This window comes from Ambystoma mexicanum, chromosome 1p, assembly GCF_040938575.1.
Source record: "Ambystoma mexicanum isolate Mex_15411 chromosome 1p, UKY_AmexF1_1, whole genome shotgun sequence".
Taxonomy (NCBI): domain Eukaryota; kingdom Metazoa; phylum Chordata; class Amphibia; order Caudata; family Ambystomatidae; genus Ambystoma; species Ambystoma mexicanum.
Window position 1 is genome coordinate 1,349,334,678 of NC_090921.1, and position 17,844 is coordinate 1,349,352,521.

Below are 17,844 nucleotides of genomic sequence, written 5' to 3' on the forward strand. Positions count from 1 at the left end.
TCAGCACTGCATAACAAGTGTACTTGTGTTCATAGGCGCAGGACACGTTAAAACAATAGCAGCCATGAAGACAGTTGGTGGGATGTAGCATAGATGCAGGACACAGATCAGTAGCTGTATGAAAAAGTGCACACACCTTTAAGAAACAGAAGAAAGATTTGCTCTCGGGAAGCGTGCTTAGCTAATCAGGTGGCTGTAACAGCAGGCGAGAATGCACATTCTCTGCCCACTGTTTCCATCCACCCGAGGCCCTTCCCCGGGTGGCGCCATCTTTTTTTTTAATGTGGGGAGGCAACAGGGAGACAATGTGGGGAGGCAACTGGGAGCATCTCCGTGTTTCCTCCCTAACCCCCAAAACAAAACAAACCCCTTCTCCACCCTCTCCCCCTTCCCTTCCCTCCCCACTTACCTGCTGGAATGGAGCATTGTGCCTCGGTCCCGGTGCTCCTGCTGCTCCCGGCCACCGCCATACAAATGGAAAAGGGACTTAGCCCCTTTTCCCTGTGGTCAGACATCTTGTGTTTTTTTACCCTCGCAAGATTGGCATCGTTTGGGCAGCCAAACTCCCGAGAATGGCTTTCACCCTCATTGTGGTGGGGGCGGACATGGCCTTTAATGGCCCACAGCCCCCACTGAGGCCCACGCTTCACAAGGGCCTATCTGGGCTCAGGATAGCAGGCCGTTAAAGGTCATGTCCGTCCCCATGGTGGGGTAAAAGCCATATTTAACATCAGATGGAAGGGTCAAATACCAGATGCATATCCTAGAGCATATTCCCTACCTTGGATACAGGACACAGATCGGAAGGCACGAGATTTAGCACAAATATAGAACAGGGATTAGAAGCTGTGAGGAAAGTTTACAGAGACCTATCAGAGATGAAGGCCACAATTTAACATCCTCACAGAAGGTAGAAATGATCAAGCATGGATACAGAAGACAGATTAGGAGCATTGAGGAAGGTATGTGTACCACTATGACACGTAGACAGAGATTAGAAGAGGGCAATGGGTTTCAAGTGCTTCTTCCATGAGTGAGCCAAGTAAAAACGACTTGGTGGTGTGCAATATATGAATTGCGAATATTGTTATAGATGAAGCTTCACTGTAGGGAGTTAAACCAAGAGTAGGGTCTTTTGAAGCGCAATACCCTCAGAACTAAACCTCTCTTGCACACTGGCAGGGTTAACAGTTTAGATACTAAGAGAGAGGTGAAGCTGCGATTTGAGCCCAGTCTGACGTTTTGGCTCCTGATCACATTGTTTCCCAGTTCTTGTCATATGTCAATGTGCAATTATTTGTGAATGTTTGACTTTCAAGAATTAAAATAATACCCTGTGTTGTAGACCTGAGTCGAAAAGTACACAAATCACACGGTAAACCAACATTCTGATATTTAACAGTAATCCTTTTAGAAACCTATTACGCAAAAGGACCAAGGTGGTATCTTTATTTTCTCCATCATAAATAGAAATCTACTGGTACCAGAATCTTATTTAGTGCCAGCCTAAAAAATCTCATCTGTGCATGTTTGCAGATTATTACTCATGATATGTAGATGAACATTTGAAGTTCTAGAAAAAGTTAACTGTTTAGTGTCATAAACACAGACCTGCAAATATGCATGCCCGAGGCTTGTGACAGCTCTCTCCTGCCTGGGGCTCCTTCCACTCAAATGGCCTTCAGGGAATTAAATAGCAAAGGCAAAACCTTTTTTACCCAAGACAGCACAGGACTGCAAAGTGAGATACAATGGTGTGCCCAGGATCCGAGTTTCATCCAGTGGAAAACCTGATATATGAGTCTCATCACTTTGGTTCCACTGTCTTCAATTTGGCTCCATTGTCACCTCCATCGACTAACACATTTTTCCCTTCATTGGCGGCAGTAAATATGTTACAATGCTGCACTGGTCTACCCAGCTTTTACAGCACTCGTTTGGAGGGACATAGATCAAGACTTGCACCAAACTGATGTAATTCTAGTCTTTATGACTAGCCCTTCCTGGAGCAGGTATATTGCCTTGAAGCACAGTCGTTGTTACCAGGGTTCTAGATAAGATTTTAAAGAGGGGGTATTTTACTCTATATTTTTTTAAGATGGTAGTAAAATGAGTTTTATTGGAGTAAAATGTTATTCTCATTCCCAATGAGTGGACGTTTTAGGCAAGTAAAGCTATATAGCTTTAATTCTAAAAGACATATCCCTTTGCAGTTCATGCTTCTTTGCAACTAGTAATTAAATCAAATTATAAGACACTGCTCGTACAGCACAAACATATCAGTAGAGTTATGGGCCTGAAAACAGGGGGGCATGATTCTATGTTGCCAATGCTTCCTGTTTTTAATTGGGAGTATTTTTAATCTCTTTTCTGGGAGTATTTGCTTTGTTTTATGTGAGCAAATGTACTCTCAGGTTTCATCCTTTGTGAGTGACCTATCCCTTCTCCCTCATTTTCTGTCTAGTTTTCGTCCCCGTCACTCCACTGAGTCTGCCCTAATATGTGTACTCAATTCTCTTCTTACAGCTCGCTATTCTAAACACTCCTCCTTTCTTATTCTTCTTGACTTATCTGGTGCTTTTGATACTGTCGATCATTCTTTGCTCTTGGATTCTCTCTCTTCCCTTGGTCTTAGGGGTTCTGTTCTTTCCTGGTTCTCTTCCTATTTAGCTAATAGAACTTTCTCCGTCTCATGGGCTGGTCTGATCTCCTCACCTCTTTCCCTTGAGCACGGTGCTCCCCAAGGATCAGTCCTGGGTCCGTTTCTTTTCTCTCTCTATACCACTCAAGTCGCACCTATAATATTTTTGTTTGGTCTTTCACATCACCTTTATGCTGACTACACTCAACTCTTTCTGTCCTTCTCTTCCTTCACATCTGAGATCCATCATACTCTTACTGCTTGTCTCCCTGTTATCAAGGCCTGGGTGGCATCTCATTTCCTCACTTTAAACGCAGGGCAGACTGAGGTCCTATTCTTCCCTGCTAACATTCTGCCTCCACATCTACCTCCTCCTTTTGTATCCTTTCCTCCTTCGAATCTTTCTATCTCTCCCACAGCTCGTAACCTTCGTCTCTACTTTGACTCTAATCTTACTTTTGCTCACCATATCTCTCTCACCTCTCGCTCTTGCAATTCTCATCTCTACAATATTTGCAAAGTTCGCCCTTTCCTTACTTTTCAAGACACCAAACTGCTAATTTATTCTCTAATTATTTCACGCCTTTTCTATTGTTCTACTACTCTCTTTGGTCTTCAATCTTTGTGTCTTGCTCCCTTGAAATCTATTTACAATTCTTCTGTTTGTCTCCTTTGTCTTCTCTCCCACAGAGACTCTATTTCCTCTTCTCTGGCCTGACTCGGCTGGCTTCCCTTTCACTCTCAACTCAAATTTCATTTTCTCGGCCTAGTCTTTAAATCCCCCTACCATCTTGCACCTGACTACCTTGCTGTACTTATATCTTTTTACTCTCCATCTCGTTCCCTTCGTTCTTCTTCTCACTTTAGACTGAGTGTTCCTCACCCTCCATGTGCTCATTCCCTGTTTCAATCTTTTCAGCTTCTTTCTCCTTTTCATTGGAATGTTCTCCCACTGTATATTCGCTCTCTTACTGACTATTCTCTCTTCCGTCTATCTTTAAAAACCCACCTTCTCCAAAGATTGCCTGCTACCAGTAAGAATTGAAGAATTGATGTCTTGACTATTTTTCATTAGTTTTGTACCGTGCTCTATAACTCTGGGAAGCGCTTTGGTTTAAAGCGCTATATGAAATACAATAAAATACAAATACAAATGAGGCTGGTGCACCACTTATCTGTAGGGTTGGGTGGCTACTGGCAAAGTTTACATTCTTACTGTAATCAACCTGAGGCAGACAGAGCAATAAAAGACCAAGTCATGCGTGTCACAGTTTGGTACTTATATTAAATGATAAATGTTAAAGGTATTTGTAACGCGCACCGTCACCAACGGAATTGGTCCCCAGGCGCTCTGGCAGATCTGTACACGACAAGGGGGGGGGGATGGGTTAGTAAGGTGAAGAGGGAGTAGGATAGTGAGAGGAGTGGTGTTCTGTTGGCAGCTTCAGCTCGGAATACACCAGATGCTGAGCTTTGGTGCGGGTATTGGATCGGTGTCAGTCCGCGTGTGCTGTTGCTCCGACTTATGTGTTGTTGGAGTGTTGTGAAGTGCGTGCGGCTTGTGGTGTGAGAGATGGTTGTGTGAGTTTTTGAGTGAGATAAGTATGCAGAGTTTGAGGTTATATTGGTTAGTGGGTTACCTGACCTTTAGCATGCTAACATTCACAGTATTGTCTAAGTGTGGCACTTGTTGGCCTCCACAATCCTATCTAGATGTGGCGCAGGCCACTGTTCAGAATTCTATCTAGGTGTGGGCATGCCAACATTCACAGCCCTATCTAGATGCGGCGCAGGCTGGAGTTCACAGCTCTGAGTGTGGCACATGCTAACATTCAAGTTTCATCTAGGTGCAGGCATGCTATCTTTCAGTCAAAATCCTATCTAGATGCGACGCAGGCTAATGTTCACCATTCCATCTAAGCGTGGACATGCTAATATTCACAATTCTATCTAAGTGTGTAATGTGAACATAGATGTCTGCAACAAATGCTTAACCCACTGATCTATCTTCTAAAACACCATGGCAGTTGAACTTATCAGTATGCTTTGCAACTTTGGTTATTGCACTTGTTAAATATATTCCCCAAAGAAGGCTGAAACACATACACACTTTGGGCTCTAGTAAACACTCAAATAGTATGTGCTTCATTGAGCTGTTCCTTTTTTTTGAAAAAACAGTGTACTCCAGTGAACAAAGAGTGCATTACAGGAGTAAGTTGTCAGCAACAGCCAGGCAGCAGGTTCAGAGACCCTGCAGCGCACTGTAGAACATCATGAAAAATGTTGTTTTACTTTTGTCAAAGATGTGCACTGACATCTTTGCATTAAGCAGCTAGGTGGGGGTTTCTTGTGGGCTTCTGACTTCTGGCAAGGGCCAGACCTGCCCATCTTTACAACACGACTGAGCCGCCCCTTCCCCCTCTATCTCTGAACATTAGTACCCTTAAAATTAGAACGATCATCTGCCCTACCCTGTAGCCTTCTTCCAGTTCCTAGCATCCACCTAGCTACCATGGTAGGCCTCTTGAAGCCAATTAACTACCTGGGCCTCATTGCTCCCCTTCTGCCTCCACCTCTCCCTGCTTGTCTCATGCTTCCAATAATATTTCTGGGACAGTCCTTCATTTCAAGATTCATCCCTCAAAACCTTTTTTACTTATTAGCCAAACACAGTTACAACAAAGCACTGCTTTCCAGCCCTTGTTTCCAATTGCAAATACTACCACTTACCCCTAGTCAAGACTACTGCACTCCAAAACTAAATGTGTTTGCCTCCTGAAGCCATGGATATGTCATCCATCCTATAGAGAGGGCGGTAGTGTAGGTCTTGGGAGTTAGTTCAGAGCCCTAAAATGGCTCTTCTCCTGAGTTGTATCATTCATCACAATGCTCGTAACACCATGACCATTCAGGGGATACAGCAGGGGTGAAATTAGGATTCAATAGCATGCGCATAGACCCACTTTCTCAATAGTCAAGGAGAAGCCCTCCTCTTTTTCCCCAGGCACTCTTGTGTCCCTTCAAATTTCTTCCTCTGACTCCAGAATTACCTTCCCAATTCCCAAACATGTTTCCTTATTCCAGCCAGCTGAAGCCGGAAGGATAGCTCAGGGGCAACGCTGTTTGTCTTGGAAGTAAGACAACGCAGAGCAACACAGGCTCGAATTCTAGACTCTTAGAAACCTTTGCCGGTACTAAGCGTGTTATAAAATTACAATTATCATTATAACTCTTTCAAGCTACATCCTGATACTTCTTGCAGGTTATAACTTCTTAACTGTTTTTGTGCCTTTGCTTCCTCTAACCAGGTTTTCCATCCTTTCTGGCTGGCTTTTTAAGAGGAGCAAGTTGTTTATTATCGCACCCATTAGTTACAAGTCAATAGTGGCGAACAGATCACTTATGGAGACTATTCTCTGAAGGTTTTGGAAATGCTTTTGCCTAATCTGATACTTTTTTTATTTTATTTTTTCAGTGCTTCGGGCTCAGCTTCTGGCCATGGAAAAGTCAGGGGAATGGTGGCAATTCACAGCTACGGTCTTGACTGTTTACCGGCAACGTAGGGTGCCTATCCGACGGGGTGACCAGCCACTGTGGGTCCCAGAGCAGGACCTGGCTTGCGACTGCCTAAGAGTCCAGGTGGGGCGTGCATATCTAATCATTGGGAATGATGAGGAATCCCCAGACCCTGCTCGGCTGGTCCTGGACAAGAACAGCCTGGCCCTGCCGTGGCGTGATGTATGGGCCTACAAACTCCGGCGCTTCCAACAACAGAGCCGACGGGGCAAGTGCAAGGTGACCTGAGCAGGCACTGGAGGGATCTCAAGAGGGGCCATACTTTGAATGTTTAATGAGACAATTTCCATCATTGAACAGAGGTGAGGTGTGGAAAATATGTTTCATGTGACTGTCTTAAGTAAGTGAACATTTAGGGCTCGATCATCTGCCTGAATGGATTTAATTTCTCTCCCTTACTAATCAAATGGATCTCATCCAGTTTTGGCTGATCTGAAGTGAATTTGATGCATCTGATGTCCAATGAACAATTGAACATTAGAAGGTCTCTGGTCTTCCCATTGGATCCTCAGACGCTCTGTTACATCTTGCTCAAGATTTGGCTCTGCTTTCTAAGTGTCTGAAATCAACGAGTACCTCCCTTGTGTCCTATCTGCTTGACTGGCTTAGAGTCTTCATGAAGTCATATTTTTGATAACATTTCCATCAAAATCATGGTTACATCCTGTCTCTCTGTCTTTCTGTCTCTCTCTCTTTCTCTCGTTCTCTCTCTCACGCACTCTCGCTTCTCTCATCACACAAAAGTACATGTATAGTCTTGAATCTTCTACAGGACCCTGTTGCTGGTGGGATAAAATGCATATATGGAATTCAGGTCGGTATTCAGATGACATCCCAATGGCCAACACAGTCTGAAATGTCTGTTGTCTGAGTCATTTTCTCATGACTGTCCAAGTCTTTCACCTGCATCACTACCCATGAGGTTGAGGAGATACCTCGGTTTGTTGGTCTTTCCCTTTTAATGTAATGAATATTTCTCACCCTCATTTTGCATCATGAATGACTCATGTTTCTCACCCATAAAAAGATCAAAAGTGTCAATTTTCTAGATCTGTACCTGGATCCTGTTCTTTAGATGTACCCCATGAAAAATGTTGATCGTCCTATTTTCCTGGGCACCCACTCCCTTATTGCGGTCTGCCTCTTTGCCTTTGTGCATTGATGAATATCAGGACACACTAATAACTTGAAATGTGGGAAATTATCAAATTCAACCTCCAGATTCACACAAAAGAGGAGAAATATGTGTACTTATTTGCTGCCTTTTCAAATAGTTTACTTTTGAAAGATTTGTGAGGAGAAAATGTACAAAAATCAGAATGTGCAGCATTTTTCTGCAGAATATTTACTTGCCGATGACAGGTGAGGATCTTTTTGTCAGGAAGGAACATTATGCACTGACTAACGTTGACATCTTTCGAATGAATGATCCAACTTTTCAAAAGTCTTTAATAAGGCCAATGAATTTGTAATAAAAAATGAATTGCTTTTAAATTAAAATAATAACTTATTTTGAGATGATGGGATTGTTTGATAAACATTTGCTAAACATTCTGCTAACTTCATTTTTTTGTGGGCGCTGTCCCCACAATTTCCCATTTGAATACAAAATAAAAATAGAAAATCAGCATGCTAGGACCACACTAATTGAAAACTCTTACATTTCCCAACATTTCTACTTTTTCAACTAACAATGAAAACCTACACATCTCATGACGCACATGTACAACTTATTTAGGGCAGCATGATAACGTTATGTCACCGTGATGCCAAATTTCCAGTCATGGTTATCTTTTTATAAATTATTAACATCAGGTGGTAAGATCCAATATAGTCAACCAAGATATAACTAACAGAACGCAAGTGTTCCTTAAATGAAACTCCTAGACTAGAACAGTTGTGTACTGTGGTGTTGAGTCATCTGTTTATGTTGCTCTAACTGTATACACTTGACTCTTACCTGCTGTACAAAATGGATCTCACTTGGTTGTTAACAATCTTATTTCCTGTACCCAGATACCGGTGATATTTGAATCTCCAAAAACAAAAACAGGAACCTTCTAAGAGCTGAAGCTAATTATAGCCCAGAACAGGATCGTCATGCGTTGGGGTACATACATGCACAAAAACTGTGAAGTTGTCGAAGATTTAACATCAGACCATTCGCTCGATGGGGAAGATGGTATTTCTTGATTAGAACATGTTAAGATTGATCTGAGGGGCAGTGAGGTTGAGGGGTCCATGGGGTGAGGTAATCGGGGAGTGGAGGCAGTGGCAAATGCTTCCTCTTGAAGAGTTATGTTTTTTAATTGCGCCTTCAACTTAAACCAAAGTACCCCTGTGTTGGCAAGGGCACTCAACCTTACCATGTTGATCATGCATTCGGCACAAAACCTCTGCATACAAATCATATCATCATATAAAACAGAATTTAAAAATAAATGAAGAAAGAAAAGGGGGAGAAAGTCATACAATATTGAAACCAGAGATGAACTCTATGAGGAGCTAACACAATTAAATGAAGCACCCTTGGTTTGAAGACTCCACAGTATAGGACAGTAGAGCTCTGGGAATTCTGGGAGGGATAGGTGTACTATTGGTGAATATCTAACCAGGATAGAACTTCGTAGATCAAGATGGACCTAAAGAGGCCAGGCGGGGAGAGGGTGGGCTGTAGTGCTTGGGGTATGTTTTCCTGTGAAGATCTATTTTTTTTATTGTGCCGCCGACAATAAAATGATGTACCCAAAGTTGGCAAGGGCAGCCTTTAAAAGCTGTTAATGCATGTTGTACTGTTTTTAGGGTTTTGCTACGAAAACGCAAACAGTAATAAAATATATTTTGTTCTCTGTATTGATTGTCTCCTTTTTTGTGCCTCTCCATCAGCCGGAGCAGTTTTTTTCAAATCCCAAAATAAAGCATGGAAGGCAGTGAATAGTCTTTGTTGAATTTCCCACAAGTCCCACAAAAAAACACAGGTCTCCTGTCAAAATCCATGTCAACCTGGTTCACTTGTGGCTCACAAATCACCCGACAAACTGGTAGGATTCCTCACACTGCAGGCACAAGATCATGAAATAGTTCAAGGGCAATGCCCTTACCTCTTCCTCTGAGTATCGTCTGCCTCGCTTAATAAAGCCACCTTTCCAAGCAGGCCAAAAGCAGCACTAATCTGACCACTCCTCAAAAACCCCACACCAGACCAGTAAGACATCCCCAACTACCTGCCAATCACTAGTCTTCCTTTCATCAGAAGTGTTAGGAAAGATTTCGTTATTGTAGGGAACTTTCCTTCCATGTGGCAACCCCTAAACTTTTTGCTATTGTTTTCAACCTGTTTTCTTGACTTTGCCAGAGAAGTGCAGCCTTCTGCCATACTCCTCTGGGCTTTCGCTCCTTTCTTACGGGGAAACTGACATGCCCTTAAGACAGTCAGTACCGGGGAACGCTGTTTCCCGTAGTTTCTTTTATCGTGTCGCCATTTTAGTGCAACACGACACAAGAGGGCACTGTAAGCTAAGTTACAGCTCTCTTGGGTCTCTAGCCTTCTACAGACCCTAGACACTCTTGTAGGATGGTTTTTGGATCGGTGCAAGTCATTCAGGGACTGGGCTGGTGGCAGCGATCATTTGGTTTATTTTGAGCTCCTTTTGCCGTTCTGAGCACCTTTTTGCCGCGAACACAAAAGGGTGGCCCGGCTACCCAAAATGGCCGGACCACGAGGCTCCTTTGTCTCGTCCACTGTCCGTCTTGCTCCCTTTACCTTCCCCCGGGTCAGGCGACCCGGGGACTTCCTTATTTGGGCATGTAGAACTCCACAATGAGATCAATCAACAAGTAACTGCCCTGTGCCAACCAATCTGGATTCAGACCAGGATACAGCACGGAAACTGCTACCATTCAGGGCATAAGGAGGAATGATATCTCAGGGGCAACGTGCTTGGTTTTGAAGCAAGACAACGCGGCGCAACACAGGTTTGAATCCCGATCCTGTGCTAAGAAACCACCCACTGGTATTGTGTGTTATAAAGGAACAATAAAATAAAAAATGTTTTTTTTATATGGTGCTCTCCAGATCATGGACACATGGGAAGTCTGCTACCTTTCCTTCTTGACTGTTTTACTGCTCATTTGGAAGGATGCTCCACCACCCACTCCTTCTTGGATCCACCCAGTAGCATTAATGAAGTTGATTGACACGCCACACCCCTCTCCCTCAGGCCCTAGCTCCAGCACAACCAATAAAAAGCCATAGTTAGACTGTTCAAATTAGATACCATCATGGCATCTATGGGCAATGCTTTCTTGTGCCATCTTCTGCCTTAAGGGACAGAGACCGCGCAGGCTTCCATCGAGGATAGATCCTACATGGGGTATGAAGAGTGTCTGTCCCTGCAGACAGTAGGAATGAAATGTGGCATGAGGAGCACTACTGAAATTAATCTCTATGCATGACAGAATGAGTGACAGTCTTTGCACACTGTGAGGGGTGTCCCCAATGCTCAATATGCACAGACAACTACTGGGAATGCTGCAGTGTGCCACGTGGCTTTCAACAGGGAAAAGATGGCAACTGGAACGCCTGTGAGCAGTATTTTGCCATCATCCAGGTGGCAGAAAACCAGGGCTTGGGCGACTTTTGGGGAAAACAAGGCATGGGGATGGAGGACTTCATTTTGTGGAAGAGTGTGAGCTGGTGCCATGAAATCTGGGTGTCATTGCCAGTGAGAGTTTTGAATGACAGGTCGCAATTATTGGTAAAGCTGCTAGATTTTGATTGGGGGAGAATTGAGGCGTGAATTCAACATTTTCGTCTGCTAGTTCTGGACTTGGGCATGCTTGATGGGTTTACTTAGGAGAATGAATTTGGTCACCACCACTAATTTCTCACAAGTGCATTTGTTTCAGTCATTGGTTCTGACCACCAATTTCAAGGGGACCTAAGGGAAGTCACTCTTGGCTAAAGATGCTCTTGCAACTTTTTTGTGTGTGTATTTTGTCTAACATCATCACAGTAAGGTGAATATTTAAGTCTTGCTAAAGGCTTTGCCAATCTCAGTTCCCCATGTTTGTACAAAGATACTTCTTCCGTTTGTTTCTTGCCATGCAGTACGCGCATGCTGGCGAACAGCAATCCCAGCACTGCCTAATGCACCTCAACTGATTTGGGCGTACATGTCCCAGGATGAGTAGATGAAGAATCCCTTTATTTCCTTCGGTATCTGTCCTCCAGGATTGGTAGAATGAGCCTCTTGCTGTCTTTTTCATTCATCCCCATAGATTTGTCAAAGTATCCCCTTATTGTCTCTGATTCCATACCCTACGATTAGTCCTGGGAGAAGAAATGTGGACAAACTCGGAATCAACCGAATTTCGACAGATTTGGCCAGACTTCCCAGGATATTTCTTAAATTTCCTTCGAGGTTTGGTTGGGGAGGGTCTGTGTGAGTGTGACTTAAGTCTATATAGCAGGTGAGGTTGGAGCTCAAGTTCAGTCTTGTAGGCAGAGGTAGGAGATCTTTGATGGAGTGGCTGATATACCTAGGGAAAGACCTTTGCTTTGAGCTTCATTAGTGTAGTTGAAGAAGAGGCAGAATATTGACATGGGATTTAGATGTAGGTGTTTGAGCGGACTGAGCGGATCTAGTGAGTGTGCCATCTTTTTGGGACTACTAGGGGGGAATTAATCCCAGTTGACCACCTTGCATGACATACAGTACACACATGTGACATTGTTGCACAGTGACTACTATGGAGAAAATCCCAGGGTTGACTCGAGGCACACGATTACATTCATTGACTGTAACTGAGTATGCAACACACAAGCTCTCTTATTGTGACTAGGGAGACGAGAGGCTGGAAAGTTCAGGTGCAAGTGGGAGGGATGGCGAGTCCTGGAAACACTTTTGAGTCCACTGAATCATAAATATGTTTGGGTCGACTCTCAATCTGGGTGATGTGGAGGTTTACGCAGGCTTAGCCAAAATCGATCATAAAGTCACCTTATTGTGCTTGTCCCATCTCCACAAACATTGATTTAATAATTCCGTTATTATCTTTGTCTCCCACCCCATAAGATTTGTTGAACAAAGCCCTACTGTCGCTTGCACCCTTTCACCAAGATCACAGAATACCTTGATTACATTTGGCAACCGTGCCAAAGATCTATTGTACGACCTGTGTATTGTCCTTGCCATCCTTCCCCAAGATAAATTGAAGAATCCCCTTACTGTCTTTGGCAACCACCTCTGGGTTCCATAGTGTCAGAGACGGATCTATATGAACACTGCATGGGTGAAAACAATCCCGCAAACCCTGCTCCCCTTGTACGGTATAATGAGGATTCGTTATTTCCGTTTACTGCCAAATGTGTAGTAAACGTACATTTGATTTTCTTTTTCTTCAGAATTTTGGTACAGTACCTCAGATTCACCATGAGTGATGGCCACACATATGGATGTTCGCCCACAGTCTTGCTATATTATTCCAGTTCCAGTCTGCAGGGATAACATCTGGGAAGCAGGAATTCTGGCGTCAGGCCAGATCATTGCTTGCCCAAACAAATGGATGGATGAGGAAGGACTTCCAGGTCTTGAACTAACCAGAGGCCAGTGTAAAGACTGGAGGGGGGTCTGTACTTCTGCTCTCTATATGGTAGAAGAGAGGCACAGAGGATGCCAGCCAAGATTCTCTATTAAGGTAGCAATGGACAAGCAATCAAGGCCTAGCAGGAGGTGATGCAGGCTGGTTCTTAAGTACAGTGTAGTCCCCAAGCCCCCTCAAAGGAATCTCCACACACTGTATTAGTTAAAGCACAGTCTTTATATAATTAATATTCAAGGTTATGTACCCTATCACAATAACTCACTTTGTGCTCAGAAAATCCGCAATGGCAAATATATACAGCTCTAAAGTGGTACCACAATTATTATCAGATCTCATTAAAGTGCATCAACTATACTCTGGTCAAATGTCACACAGATCAAGGAATAAAAGTAACCAACAATAGATATAGGAGGAAAGCAGTTGGTTAGAACAATGGGCAGAATATTGACCCCTACCAACTAGGCACAATTCTGTGTGGAGATTCCCCCACCTGAGCAACCTGTAAATTAAAGATATATCACACGCCCAGTCCATATTTTGTTCTATAAGTCCTATTTCCTTCTATAAGGTTTCTACCCCACCAATGTACCTGGTAGAGCAGAGTTCTTCAATGAGGCATCGATGGATCCTTCTTGAGTGACTCCCTTTAAAGAAGGAGCCACCCTCTTCTGGGCAACACGGCTTCAACGGGCCTCCAGCGGATACAGCGATACTCCGAGCCCTGGTCGATGGCAATGGACTTCGACAGGGCGTTGATGTCCGGGTGCTTTACTTCGTTCTCCTCGGCGATCCCTGTCTCTGGTCGACGGCCTGTCGATGGTCTGAATTCCAGGGAGCTTCGGCGAAGGTTAGCGGTGCTCGATGGTCCCTCGGAGCACAGGAAGAGGGCGCCTAACCAGGTCCTCTCTCGGATCAGTCCTTGAAGAACTCGACAGCTTTCGGATTGGGCTGAAGCAAATGCAGCAGCAGGTCTTCTTCTTCCGGCTCGGCGTCAAGGATAAGCACTTACAGTTACTCTTCAAGTGTCAACTCAGCTTCTGAACTATTTCCAGTGGTGAGAGGTCCCCAGATATACTATTCTGTCTCTCATCCACACTGCTGGGTCACACTCAGCAGCCTGTCATACAGAAGGGCATTCATGCAGTCAGTCAGCCAATCAGGCACACAGTGCATTCAGGCCATACTCCTCCCTCTCCTTCTCCAACAAGGAATGTGTATTGGGACAAGTACCCAGCCATTCAACACTACACACTGCATTCATACTAGTTTCGGGCAGGGCTGTCTCAGTCATTGTGTCAAACACCAGAAACCAGACCTCCACAACAAGAAGTGCATATTGGTCACACACTCCATTCACCAAGGTCCCAGCCTCAGGGTGTACCCACAACATACAGTCACTGGAAAGGCTCCAGCCTGTCTGGCCTGGACTTCACAACAACACCATATATGGAACTTCCACCCAACAGCCAGTCAGTGGTAAGGGACAGAGTCAGGCCTTCCCAGGACTTTGGGAAACAAGGTAACAGGCAATAGAAAGCAAGAGGCCACAGGGGCCATCTTGTTTCCTATCAGGAATCAACTGATTCCAATGGCAGGGCCTGGGTATCCCAAAATGGAGGATAGTCAGAGCACCTGTCACATTCAGCATGGAGCTGCCACCAGCCCATACCCTGCTCTGTGGGCCACACACAGGTGACCAAAAACATACACTAGGGGCACAGGCTTGCTCCTCCACCGATGGGTGCCATAAGGGTATCCCATGGGTCTGTGCAACAAACCAAAAACAGGAAGAACTGCACTGCCAGGAGTCCCATATGGACTCCTGGGCAGAAAACAATACAGAACACAAATGAAAAAGGACGACAGGACAAGGTTGTCTGCTAAGAGGAATGTTCCCTATTAGTGATGTTTTCACCTGCTCCATGAAGGCAAAGGAGTACCATAAATGGCACTTTTCAAACTGGCCCTGGATTCATGTGGCAAAGGCGAGAGACTAGCACACAACAGGTCTCCCCTCGGAAAGAATTCTCTCCTATCCAGCTATAGTTGGATTTTCTTTACCAGCAAACTTCCAAGCCTTTTCAGAGAGGTACAAATGTAACTTATGTAAAATAAACAAATGCACATTTGGGCTTTGTCCAACTTCAAACATTACGAAGTGACACATTTGTATTTGTATTTACTGTTTTATATAGCGCCTTAATCCAAGGCGCTTTACAGTTAACAACAAGAACACATTAAACATGGAACAGTAGAAGCAATAACAGTAAAAATCGGCATGTAGAACAATTTACATAAGAAAAGGGGAATGGAGAGGAAGGGGGTGGGGAAGGAGGGAAGAAGGAGAGAAAGTAGTGAATAACGTGAAGAGTAGGAGAATTTAGAAGAGAAGGGAAAAGATGAAGAGAACAAAAGGAAGGGTACTAGAGGGAGGGAGAGAAGGGTAAGAGGGGGGAGGAAGTCAGGTAGCGGATTGAAGAAGGGGAGATTTCAATGAGGAGCGGAAGGAGGAATAGGTAAGGGAGGAGTGGATAGAAAAAGGTAGGACGTTCCAGTGTAAGGGGGAAAGGAGCTGAAAAGAGCGGAAACGAGAGGAGGCATAAGGGGGCGGGGAAACCAAGAGTAAGAAGAGATCAGCCCAACAAAGAGAGCGATAGGGGGTGTAGAAGGAGAGAAGAGAGGAGAAGTAACGGGGAGCAAGGTCGTGAAGTGATTTAAAGACAAGACAAAGTAAGTGGAATTTAAGTTGGGAGTGGAAAGGAAGCCAACCTAAGTGAGAAAGGGAGTTGGAAATGGAGTCTTGAGGGGAGAGAAGACAGAGGGTGCGGATGGCAGAGTGGTAAAGATTTGAGGGGGGCAAGATGAGAAGCGGGGAGGCATAAGAAGAGAGAAGAACAATGGAAAAGGCGAGAAAAAATGAGGGAGGAAATTAAGAGTTTAGTAGCATGAAAGGTGAGAGAGGGACGGATTTTACGGATGTTAAAGAGATGGTAACAACATGCCCGAGAGGTGAGGGAGATATGATGAGTAAAGGAGAGGGAAGAGTCAAAGTAAATGCCAAGATTGCGAGCATAGTTTGAATAGAAGGAGAGGGAGAGGGAGGAGGAAGTGTGTTAGAAGGAAAGAACATAACTTCAGTCTTATCAGTGTTAAGAGAGAGATAGTGAGATGACATCCAGTTTTTAATGGCAGTAAGACAGGAAGAGAGATTGAGATGTAGGTCAGAGGTGAAGGAAGAGAAGGAAAGGCATAGCATAGAAATGGTGACCATATACCTAAACTAGCATATTTAGGTATATGCAAATAGCACATGTACCTAAAATAGCAGACGTCGTCACAATTGGGGTAAATCTGGAACAAAGGTTGGGCCTGTGCACCAAAAAAGAAACTTGTCAATATTTTTTTTATTTTATTATCGACAATAAGTTAATAAGACTTTTTTGTCACTAACACAATAAAGTGATTCAAAAATAGATAAAATAAACAACAATTGCTGCTACTTTTCACAAAAAACATCTTCAGTGGTGCAAGGGAAATGTGGGGCAAATGGTGATTTTTAAAGCACAGTTGGCCAATAACTTGGACACAAGCTACTCACGGCGCAACGTGATCAAAGGGGTGCACGATGTCCTGTCTTTTCGGCCCCTCAGTAATCGTCCTTTAGGCCAGTGCTCGCCTTACCCAAGATTTGCAACCACACCTGTTTGTTGAGGCATCCATGATGGAGTACAAGATTAAATGAACGGCTTTCGCTGATCAGGGCACCAGTCCTCCACTGCAGAGCCGCTGTTCCACTTCTTCACAATCTTCCTTCGTAACCAAGCTTACATTTAAGATTCTCTATCTTAATCACAAGTGGAGGCAGCAGAGTACCTGCCAGACCCTCCTCTAGGTCTGCATCCCTTTCAGAGCTCTGGTGCTATTCATTCCACTCACAATGTGCTGCCCCAGGTGGCAAACATGCTTTACATTAAATTAGCGGAGCCTTGCTACGGGAGTGGTAATATGGTGCATGTGGCATTTGTTGTCAGCAGATATTAGGGAGCAGGAAATCCCATAGCCCTTTCCTTTTCCACTATCATCTAAATTCGATGGACTACAGTGTGCTTTTTTGCCACCAAGCTGCTGTCAATGTGCTCCAATGTCCAAAATGCAGTTTGCGCAACATTGGCCTTATGTGTCCGAGGTGGGTTGGCCTCGAGGGACATCTACCCATTGGCCAGCCCCACTCTGTGGCCGCCACATGGTTTGTCTGCAAGAACAATCCCATTTGTTCGCAAGCAAAAAGCCGGAAACTATCAAAAACAATCCCCACCGGGGGTTCCTGGCAAACGGTTGACTCCATGTGTGGATTTCTTTAGGCCCCATCCGAGTGCAGCCAACCTTGGGCAGGTTTGACGTGGTCATGTGGAGCGCTGGTAGTCAGGCCATGGAAATACAACTAACAGCCCCTGAAAGAGCACACAAAGAAATGTTTCTTTAGTCAAAGACAAACAGGATTTAGTCTAAGGACCTCGCAGAGAAAAAAAAAACACAAAAACACAAAATCATGCGGCTAAAATTCATGTTCCTTGAGAGCAGAGGGTTAAACATGAGCGTGGGGCCAGGTCCTGGAGAACATGTGTCGCAGGTGAACCCTGCCTTGTTTCAGCTGACCGTGACCAATTATAATTCAGCATGGCCGGCCCAGGCCCCGGAGCGTGAAATCAGCATCTGCTGCGCGCTCAGTAGCCTTTTGCAAAATGGCAGCAGGGGCAGGGTCTTGTTACCGCCTAACAGAGCGGATGAAATAGCAGATTTGAAGTCTCTTCTCGCCGCTCAACAGCACCTTTTTGAAAACGAGACGCTCGGGATCCACATGGGGTCCTTGTTCACGTTTTATGATTTCCAGGTCAGACCTCCGCCTCGCTTCTTTCTCTTCAGCACAAAACACGTCGTGTTTTTTTTTTTTGTTAAATGTGTGTATACTTCTATGCCCCCTGGTTTCTATCCGTAGTCAACGCGACATAATACGTTCTAGT

The 17,844-nt window shown here is 44.4% G+C and overlaps 1 protein-coding gene across 4 annotated transcripts in view; it reads left to right on the top strand.

Annotated features, from left to right (window-relative positions):
• NTN5 (netrin 5) overlaps positions 1 to 9,070 on the top strand; it is a 307,918-nt gene extending 298,848 nt beyond the window's left edge. For all 4 annotated transcript variants that reach the window (XM_069607029.1, XM_069607028.1, XM_069607027.1 and 1 more), the window contains one exon: positions 6,117 to 9,070. In XM_069607029.1, the coding sequence (XP_069463130.1) occupies positions 6,117 to 6,445 (329 nt within the window). In that variant the 3' untranslated portion in view covers positions 6,446 to 9,070. The remainder of the gene's footprint in view (positions 1 to 6,116) is intronic.
• Positions 9,071 to 17,844: the final 8,774 nt, after the last annotated feature.